Source organism: Micromesistius poutassou (assembly GCF_964030765.1).
Source record: "Micromesistius poutassou genome assembly, chromosome: 2".
Lineage (NCBI taxonomy): Eukaryota > Metazoa > Chordata > Actinopteri > Gadiformes > Gadidae > Micromesistius > Micromesistius poutassou.
In genome coordinates this window covers 1,327,905-1,338,818 of record NC_140272.1, presented here as the reverse complement: position 1 = coordinate 1,338,818, position 10,914 = coordinate 1,327,905, and the positions used below count along the sequence as shown (strand labels likewise).

The 10,914-nt window shown below is 49.8% G+C and overlaps 1 protein-coding gene across 1 annotated transcript; it reads left to right on the top strand.

The window, feature by feature from the left end:
* The first annotated feature begins 182 nt into the window (after nt 1-182).
* On the top strand, nt 183-10,914 carry strip1 (striatin interacting protein 1). The gene is made up of 20 exons (XM_084463660.1): nt 183-370; nt 1,112-1,181; nt 1,295-1,369; nt 1,493-1,627; nt 2,594-2,714; nt 3,060-3,235; nt 3,342-3,469; nt 3,888-4,070; nt 4,736-4,956; nt 5,116-5,181; nt 5,290-5,353; nt 5,463-5,534; nt 7,174-7,248; nt 7,493-7,590; nt 7,885-8,011; nt 8,123-8,223; nt 8,357-8,423; nt 8,588-8,692; nt 8,815-9,019; nt 9,850-10,914. Exons 1-20 carry the CDS (start codon nt 260-262, stop codon nt 10,095-10,097), a joined length of 2,448 nt encoding a protein of 815 aa, XP_084319786.1. The 5' UTR covers nt 183-259; the 3' UTR covers nt 10,098-10,914.

The following is a 10,914-nucleotide window of genomic DNA, read 5'->3' as shown; positions in this document are numbered from 1 at the left end:
AGTAGTGTAGCCCTAAACTGGAACATTTACAAATATAAATTTCTGGAAATCGTGCGATTGTATTTAAATGAAAAAAATAATATATCCTATGTAAAATGGGATATTTAGAATTTGACATGGGAAGATTATCTTGATTGTTGTAGTCTCGTTCTGATAGTGCAGTGGGCTGATGGTTGTAGTCTCGTTCTACTAGTGCAGTGGGCTGATCTCATGGCTGTAATCTCGCGAGAGGTTGCTTATCGACGTTGGAAAAAAAAAGATGGACGTCGGTGGAAACGGTGGTGGATTAGCAACCAATAACAAACAGAGAGCTATGCTGCCCAACAAAAGTAGAGGCGAATTCATCCGGAATCAAAGGAAGGATTCCGAGGTAAGTCGTTGACCCTTTACCCTGCGTCAGGTTTTCCCAAGCGACGTTCTTCCTTCTGATGGACTTTGTTTTGCGACACTGTTTTGCTCTCCACCACTGAGCTAGCTTCCTGATCTCAACAACCTCTTATCGTTCATCTGCGAAGAATCACAATCTGATGCCCATCAGATTCCCACATCTAAGTGACTGTCTGTGGGAAGATCGCTAAAAACCACCATGGATGTCGTTAGCCCCACGTTAGCAGCAGCCATGCCGGGCCGGTGCCAGATGATCACTCAGTAGTTCAGCGTCCGAGCAAACCTGTTGAGAACCAAACCCTGGTCTCTCACAACCGAGCGAGACGTCGCATTGCAAAACAAACACAGATATGTTGCAGAAGTATCTCCCTTGACCCCCATGTGTAGCCTAGATGACGCCTGTGTGGCTTCTTTGTACTGGTTTGTGCCCAAGCAAAACAAATCTGTCTCTTTCGTCAACAAAATCCACTGACGGATGTGAGAAGATTAGTCCCCTTCAATTCAAAGTTTTCATCATCCCATATTATAGAATAGCGCGGTGTTGCGCGTTAAAAAAAAGCAGAAAATGACAAGTTGATAAACATTAGATGTGTTTGTCACTGCCATCATCTCAAAGGTAGAACGACCGAGACATTTGGCGTGCAACATCTGACACGAGATACGGTCATTTTTATTTGGTGTTTAAATAGATTATGGATTCAACTATTGAATGTTTTGTTCTCAGGGGATGTCCGAATCTCCGGACCTTGAGTTTGACTATGCAGACACTGACAAATGGACTGCAGAGCTGTCCGGTATGTACAGTGTAATATTGTTGTTAATCTTCTTCAGTTCTTACTGCCTGTGAATTTCCTCCATTTTTCTACATTTTGGTCCAGTTATTCATTTTTGATACGTTTCATTCCAGAGCTGTACAGCTATACAGAGGGACCAGAGTTTACGCTCAACCGGAAGTGCTTTGAAGAAGACTTCAGAAGTCACGGTATGTCGTCCCGCTCCCACGCGTCAATCTTGCCTGCATGATGAAGTCAGGCATAGGAGGGACATTTACACCTTCAGTTCAGGGATGTTTCTTATCGTCTACCCTCTCTGCCGCCGTGTCTAGTGCCTGAGAAAAAGTGGACTGAGTTGGACGCGGCGCAGCACAGAGCGCACGCCATGCAGCTGCTGGACGGCCTGGAGGTGATCCGGAGAGAGAAGAGGCTGAACGTGGCCCGGGCCATCCTCTACATGGCGCAGGGTGAGTCCTTCTCATCCTCAATCCATCTCAAGCCACAAAAAACCAGAAACCACTTTCTTGTCCGTTTTCAGTGTCCTGTCAACAAAGGCGTCAAAAAGCCTTGGAACCAGCCGTATCTGGGAGCAAGGCTGTGGGCAGTGGATTGTATGCACTGCCCCCCCTCCCCCCCCCCCCCGGGCTAATCATAACTATATATCTAATGATGCTAGATGTTGTTCATCTAGCTGATGTGTCACACGTTTCGTTCGTGCTCTGATTGGTTGTTGGTCTGTCCAATTTGGACCCCTTGAAAATTAGCCGGGGTGGCATTAGCTCAGCAGGTAGAGCGGGTTGGCTGGTAACCGCAAGGTTGCTGGTTCGAATCCCCGGCTCCTCCTCCTAGCTGAGTGTCGTGGTGTCCCTGAGCCTCACCCTAATTTTCTCCTGATGCGCTGGCTGTCGACCCTGCGTGGTTGACTCCGCCGTCGGTGTGTGAATTTGTACATGAATGGGTGAATGTCAGTCAACACTGTAAAGAGCTTTGGATAAAAGCGCTTTATATAAATGAGGACCATTTACCAAAATTAGATTTGAATTGAGAGGTTCCAGGTTCCAGACTTCCAGGCGAATAGGTCTGGCAACGTCGGTCTGTAAAAGGCAACACAAATATAGAAAATAATAGTCATAATACTAGTGACAACACACTAGACACTATCATAAAAGCACTTCTGAGAGATCAACAAACATCCCGCCCCCCCCCCCCCCCCCTCTGAGCCCCCACTTGCATTTAATCCCTCACTCACATCCGGAGCCAAAATTGCTTTCAAGTGAAAATACCTTGTGTGGAGGCTTATTGATTAAACATTGGATTTTGTGTGTGTGTGTGTGTGTGTGTGTGTGTGTGTGTGTGTGTGTGTGTGTGTGTGTGTGTGTGTGTGTGTGTGTGTGTGTGTGTGTGTGTGTGTGTGTGTGTGTGTGTGTGTGTAGGTACGTTTGCAGAGTGCAGCTGTGAGGCTGAGGTGCAGCACTGGGTGAGGTACAACGTCTTCCTGCTGCTGGACGTGGGGACCTTCTCGGCTCTGGTGGAGCTGCTCACCATGGAGATGGAGTGGGTGTTCTGCACGTCACTCACCGACGTGCATTCATGCTACCACAGCTTCACATCTCATCCGTTTTTTTTGTGTTAGGGATGCTTGCTACCATTTATTTCATTCAAAGCCACAAATAAAAGCCCTCCCAGTGGCAGATTCCCCATGTGAGTGAGGCCCGGTTTACGACGCCTCTTGTCTAAAATAAAGATAATCTGAAGGAGAATTTGGGTAATACATAAATAACAATAAAGTTATCTGATTCCAGTCGCTACTGCTTAAGAGTCAGTGAGTGCCGCTCTTCTCTCAACTTCGCACAACGATGTCATGGCTTGAATGCATTTGGTGTGTGTCCGTGGTCACAGTAACAGCGCAGCCTGTAGCAGCGCGGTGAGGAAGCCAGCCATCTCCCTGGCGGACAGCACAGACCTCCGGGTGCTGCTCAACATCATGTACCTGATCGTGGAGACCGTGCAGCAGGACGACTCGGCGGACCGGCCGGAGTGGAGGACCATCAGGGACACCTTCCAGGCAGAACTAGGTATGCCACCAGCGTGTGTGTGTGTGTGCCCTCATTACCTTTGCACTGAAGGTCTAGAAAATGGACCTTTGAACATTGTTTACCGGCCGCCCCTTGTTTCCTGTAGGGTCTCCCCTGTACAACAACGAGCCCATCTCGGTCATGCTCTTCGGGATGGTGACCAAGTTCAGCACTGGGCACGCCCCGCATTTCCCTATGAAGAAGGTCCTGTTACTGCTGTGGAAGAGTATACTGGTGAGGAGCGTCTACACAGCTTTGGTCAGGGTCAGAGTATGGAGGAGGCACACGGGCAGTGCAGTGGAATGGCTCAGGTGTTTGACTCCCAGACGGAATATTCTGGGTTCAACGACCAACCCCTACCTATTCGATGTTGAGCTGTATCTCGCTACGCTTTTAGATATTACTATCGCAAGTAACACTTGGTTCATTTGCAATATAGTTTGCACCGGTAATCACGGTCAAACATAATGTCCAGTATTCTATTTGTTTACAGCTATTATTATTAGCTAATTATTTCATATCCAGTTTGTGTTTCTCTTATACTTTTTCTTTTTATACTGCATTGTTGAAGGAGCCTGAGACTCCGACCGTCTTCCGTCTTGAACCTTGACTCAAACGTTGACTCACGGGCCGCGTCTCCGTCCCTCCGCAGTTCACCCTGGGCGGCTTCGAGCAGCTGCAGAACATCAAGGTGGGCAAGAGGGAGGAGCTGCGGCTGCCGCCGCTCCCGGAGGACAGCATCCGGGTCATCAGGAGCATGAGGGCGGCCTCCCCGCCCGCCTCCGCCTCCGACCTCATCGAGCAGCAGCAGAAGCGCGCCCGCCGCGAACACAAGGTGAGGCGGCCGCCAGGGCCCGCCCCCGCCCCGCGGTGGACACGCGGCGGGGGCGGGGAGACGGGGCCAATTTGCAATTCAGGCCGATGCTTGAATGCAGCAAGAAAAATAATGTTGACTGTTTATTTAAATTGTACACATAAACCTATTAAATCTATTAATGTGACAAATATGGTATCAGGTAGGGATGGGGTCAGAATATTCGATTATTCGATTGTTCGTTCCTGAGGGTCAAAGTCGATTTTCAACATTTGGACCGTTGACATTTTTTCCCCATTCAAATAAACAAGAATTAACGGACGGAACTAATGTTGGTTCTGTAGCACTACTACAACACAAACACTGATCACTGTTAAAGTTAGTTTTTTTGCGTTTAAGATATGAAGTGATTTCTTGCCGATGATCCACGGCTGCCTTTGTGAATGTCGGCACACATCGAATAATCGATTATTCGTTCATAACCACCCACTGATTATTGGACCATGAAAAATTAGAGTTGTTCACATCCCTAGTATCAGGTATACCTTATTTACATTTTGGGGCATTGATTGCTTACCTTAGCATCAGTTCTTGGGACTCCCTGTGTCCTGTTTGAACTCTGATGAATGCAAACGGTTAACGGTTAACGGTTAACGGTTAACGGTTAACGGCCTGTGTGGTTCCAGTCGCTGACCAAACAGGACAACCTGGACGCCTTCAACGAGAAGGACCCGTACAAGGCGGACGACGCCCGCGAGGAGGAGGACGACCACGACGACAACGACAACGCCCTGGAGACGGAGCCCTTCCCCATAGAGCGGGACGACGTCATGCCTCCGCCCATACCCCACCCGCCCTCCGAGAGGGTGTCCTTCCCCAAGGGCCTGCCCTGGGCCCCCAAAGTCAGGTGTGTGTGTGGGGGGGGGTCTCGTTCGAGATAGACGCGCCATGCGTCGCTCGGCTTAATGAGGATCATCTCTAACTGTCGGGGTCGCGTCATGGCCTCCACTTTAATTGTCTCTGTTGTGACGAGGAGTACGATGTGCTCATTGTGTCGTCTGCACAGGGAGAAGGACATTGAGAATTTCCTGGAGTCAAGTAGAAGTAAATTCATTGGATACACTCTCGGGAAGTAAGTCGCTGTTCATCTGACGAATGAAGATTTTTTTTTTTTGTGGGACTACATTTGCGTACTCCTCTGCAGATGATTTGGTTTTTTAAATAATTCATTTTTCCACAGCGATACAAACACCGTTGTTGGCCTACCCAGACCCATCCACGAGAGCATTAGGACACTGAAGCAGGTATTGTGCTGTGCACATGGCTATTACTCACAGAGATACTTCTGTATTTGTGCAGGTATTTTGTCTCTTCTGCTATTTAATCTTCAATTTTGTTCTGTTTTTATTATAGCACAAATACGTCTCGATAGCAGAGATTCAAATTTTAAGGGAGGAAGAGTTTCAAAAAACTCCACTATCTGGGGTAAGTTGAAACAAGCACACTGCCTATACCACTACTACTACTACACTATCACCATCACTACTACTACCACTGTCACCATCACTACCACCACTACTACCACTGTCACCATCACTACCACCACCACTACTACCACTGTCACCATCACTACCACTGTCACCATCACTACCACCACTACTACCACTGTCACCATCACTACCACTGTCACCATCACTACCACCACTACTACCACTGTCACCATCACTACCACCACCACTACTACCACTGTCACCATCACTACCACTGTCACCATCACTACCACCACTACTACCACTGTCACCATCACTACCACCACCACTACTACCACTGTCACCATCACTACCACCACTACTACCACTGTCACCATCACTACCACTACTACCACTGTCACCATCACTACCACCACTACCACTGTCACCATCACTACCACTACTACCACTGTCACCATCACTACCACTACTACCACTGTCACCATCACTACCACTACTACCACTGTCACCATCACTACCACTACTACCACTGTCACCATCACTACTACTACCACTGTCACCATCACTACCACTACTACCACTGTCACCATCACTACCACTACTACCACTGTCACCATCACTACCACTACTACCACTGTCACCATCACTACCACTACTACCACTGTCACCATCACTACCACTACTACCACTGTCACCATCACTACCACTACTACCACTGTCACCATCACTACCACTACTACCACTGTCACCATCACTACCACTACTACCACTGTCACCATCACTACCACTACTACCACTGTCACCATCACTACCACTGTCACCATCACTACCACTGTCACCATCACTACCACTGTCACCATCACTACCACCACCACTACTACCACTGTCACCATCACTACCACTGTCACCATCACTACCACTACTACCACTGTCACCATCACTACCACTGTCACCATCACTACCACCACCACTACTACCACTGTCACCATCACTACCACCACCACTACTACCACTGTCACCATCACTACCACTACTACCACTGTCACCATCACTACCACTACTACCACTGTCACCATCACTACCACCACCACTACTACCACTGTCACCATCACTACCACTACTACCACTGTCACCATCACTACCACTACTACCACTGTCACCATCACTACCACTACTACCACTGTCACCATCACTACTACTACCACTACTACCACTGTCACCATCACTACCACCACCACTACTACCACTGTCACCATCACTACCACCACCACTACTACCACTGTCACCATCACTACCACCACTACTACTACCACTGTCACCATCACTACCAGTATCACCACCACTACTACCACTGTCACCATTGCTACCACTACTACCACCATCACTACCCCTATCAGTATCACCATCATTCTACCACTATTATCATCACCATCATCCCCACCACCACTAACACTACCACTATCACAATCAAAATCACTACCACCACTTCTACATGTATCACTATCACTATCACCACTACTACAACCGCTACCCCTACTACCACCACCACCGCTATCACTATCTACAACAATCAATATCTACTAAACATCCTGCATATTATAGACGGTAGACATGAATTTTCTCTATGCTCCCAGGGGGAAGAGGATGTGGAGATGAGTGCCACTGAGCTGCTATACCAGGGTATCCTGCCCAGCCTGCCTCAGTATATGGTAACTACTACAGGCCCTGTCTATTTACCTCACTATACCAGGGTATCCTGCCCAGCCTGCCTCTGTATACAGTTCCCGCTTCAGTCCCTGTGTTTATCTCACTACCCCAGGGTATTCTGCCCTTCTGCTCTACGTATAAGTGAGAGTGTGTGTGTGTGTGTTAGAGACCCAGCCGGGCGGACAGGCCCGGGTCTGTGCTGACGGCTCTGTGGCGGTGTGTGCTCTCCCCCCTCCTTCGCTCCAGATCGCCCTGCTGAAGATCCTGCTGGCGGCCGCCCCCACCTCCAAGGCCAAGACGGACTCCATCAACATCCTGGCCGACGTGCTGCCCGAGGAGATGCCGTGAGTCGTGTGTCTCCTTCTCGCTGTCCGCTCCCAGCTGCTCCCCGACCACAGACCCAGCCGTCCGCTCTGACGTTAAGTCGTGATGAAACACACAGAGCCGTTTCGCTGCCAAAGTCAAGAGGGCCAATAAATCAGCCTTTTTATCGCTGTTGTTTTTCTGTTTTGTTGATTTTAGATCAGATAGACGGGCTCAGGCTGTGGGAATACAGGGAGGATCTTCCAGTGGGTACATGGATGATCATGGGTTGTGTGTGTGTGTGTGTGCGTGCATGCGTGCGCGTACCTCTGCAGGACCACCGTGCTGCAGAGCATGAAGCTGGGCGTGGACGTCAACCGCCACAAGGAGATCATCGTCAAGGCGATATCGGCCATCCTCCTGCTCCTCCTCAAACACTTCAAACTCAACCACATCTACCAGGTGTCCCCCCCCCCCCCCCCCCCCGTCTCACCGACCCACCGTCTCTGTCAGGCTACCGTCAGCACCGCTGGTCCTAACCTTCTTGCCTGGTGTTCTCCTTCTTCGTCACAGTTTGAGTACATGGCTCAGCACCTTGTGTTCGCCAACTGCATCCCCCTCATCCTCAAGTTCTTCAACCAGAACATCATGTCCTACATCACGGCTAAGAACAGGTACTTCTGCTCGTTTGGTTTTGTGAAGCGTCCCTCTCTGTGAATCCCCCTCGCGTCGTGGGGAGACGCGCCCGTTGACCTGCGGTCCTCCTTGTTGACCTCGTCCGGTGACCCCCGTGCTCTCCCTCTGCAGCATCTCCGTGCTGGACTTCCCGCACTGCGTGGTGCACGAGCTTCCGGAGCTGACCGCAGAGAGTTTGGTACGTTTCTGTTGTTGTTGTTTCTCTCACAGTAGGTTCGAGTGGCTAAGTGAACGAGAGCAGCGGCGTTTTTTTTTTGACGGTTTCGGATTTCCCCGCGACGGGGTGTTTTTTGAATTGAGTTTTTGTTATTTATTGATGGTTTCTGTTCTGCCGGTCCACAGGAAGCGGGAGACAACAACCAATTCTGCTGGCGGAATCTGTTCTCCTGCATCAACCTGCTGAGGATCCTGAACAAGCTGACCAAGTGGAAGCACTCCCGCACCATGGTGAGGACACGGCTCCAGACTCCAGGGACGGAGAACCGGGCGTACACACCCCGGTGTCGCCCCCTTACTCTCTGTGAAACGCGTGCGTGTGTGTGTGTGTGTGCGTGTGTGTGCTCTGGCAGATGCTGGTGGTGTTCAAGTCGGCCCCCATCCTGAAGAGGGCGCTGAAGGTGAAGCAGGCCATGATGCAGCTGTACGTCCTGAAGCTGCTCAAGGTGCAGACCAAGTACCTGGGCCGGCAGTGGAGGAAGAGCAACATGAAGACCATGTCGGCCATCTACCAGAAGGTCCGCCACCGCCTCAACGACGACTGGGCCTACGGCAACGGTGAGCCGCTGACTACAGCCTGAGACCTGCTGAACCTGTGTGTCTTCATGGAGGTCTTATCCTGCCCCACTACGCTGATTGTGATTAATGTAAATATAGGCAAAGATGAAGACTCAAAGATTAATCAATCGAGTGTTATTAGTAGACTGCTAATAACCCTCACTGTTGGATCTTTGTGTAAAATCTATCTGTGATCCATAGAACTAGATTAGAGTTGGCAAATGACTCGAAACAATAAGGCCATTATCGCTTACTGCCTCTCATTCAATACATAGCAGGGGGTGGGTTGTGGTTTAACAAAGTGTGTGTCTGTGTGTCTGTGTGTCTGTGTCTGTGTGTCTGTGTGTCTGTGTGTCTGTGTGTCTGTGTGTCTGTGTGTCCGTGTGTCCGTGTGTCCGTGTGTCCGTGTGTCCGTGTGTCCGTGTGTCCGTGTGTCCGTGTGTCCGTGTGTCCGTGTGTCCGTGTGTCCGTGTGTCCGTGTGTCCGTGTGTCCGTGTGTCCGTGTGTCCGTGTGTCCGTGTGTCCGTGTGTCCGTGTCTGTGTGTCTGTGTGTCTGTGTGTCCGTGTGTGTCTGTGTGTCTGTGTGTCCATGTGTCCGTGTGTCCGTGTGTCTGTGTGTCCGTGTGTGTCTGTGTGTCCATGTGTCCATGTGTCCATGTGTCTGTGTGTCTGTGTGTCCATGTGTCCATGTGTCCGTGTGTCCGTGTGTCTGTGTGTCTGTGTGTCCATGTGTCCATGTGTCCATGTGTCCGTGTGTCTGTGTGTCCATGTGTGTCTGTCTGTCTGTGTGTCTGTCTGTCTGTGTGTCTGTGTGTCTGTCCGTGTGTCAGACCTGGACGCCCGGCCGTGGGACTTCCAGGCGGAGGAGTGCGCTCTGCGGGCCAACATCGAGCGCTTCAACAGCCGCCGCTACGACAAGGGCCAGAGCAACCCGGACTTCCTGCCCGTGGACAACTGCCTGCAGAGCGTGCTGGGCCAGAGCGTGGAGCTGCCCGAGGACTTCCAGATGAACTATGACCTGTGGCTGGAGCGGGAGGTCTTCTCCAAGCCCATCTCCTGGGAGGAGCTGCTGCAGTGAGGGGACGCAGAGACCCACACCACAATCATACATCCGGCTTTCTGCTGTAGGCATACATCCAACCCCCCCCCCCCGCCCCCCCCCCCCCCGCGCCTCTGTTCACAACTAAAGGAAAAAGTTTCTTTTAAATCTCTCATTTTGGCCACGTTCTGTATGTCTCTCGACACGGAGTGATACAAACGTGGTTGGTCTGTAAGTCTGATGTGCACCCCGGTGTCATTTGAGGACCCCCCCAAAATAACTTCTGGATTTGCAGTTTGACGAAACCAAAATACTTTGATTCTTCATCAAAGTAAAAAGTAATCAGTCAAGTCAATAGATTTAGGCTATTTATGATATTTATCAAAATAGCAAACTCGCATTTGTTTGCTTTTAGCGTGTTTATCTGCGTTCTGTATTTTTTTGTGACAGAACCAACGGTTTGTATTTTTTATCGACTTATCTCTTGTACACGCATAATCCAGCTTCGTTAGAAACCACGGGGGGGGCCAGCCCTCAGCTTTATTACAGGAGCCTGCGTAGTGCCACTAGCCTGCCCGTCAGCATCCATGTCCGTTCAAACACTACACATGTTTTTAACAATATGGGTAACCCTTTAGTTGACATGGTAACGCATGAGAGACTCATCGGCACATCGGAAACAAACAAATTCCACTCGAAGCCTTCTCTCCTGTCAACTGAAGCACTGCCGAAATATACTCCTTTTTTTAAAATGTATCAACTTTAAAAGACATACGCATGATCAAGGGTCCTTTATTTGATAGTGTTTCTACATTTTTAATTTACCGAACTCTACTGTACTTCAAGTTGGGCCAAT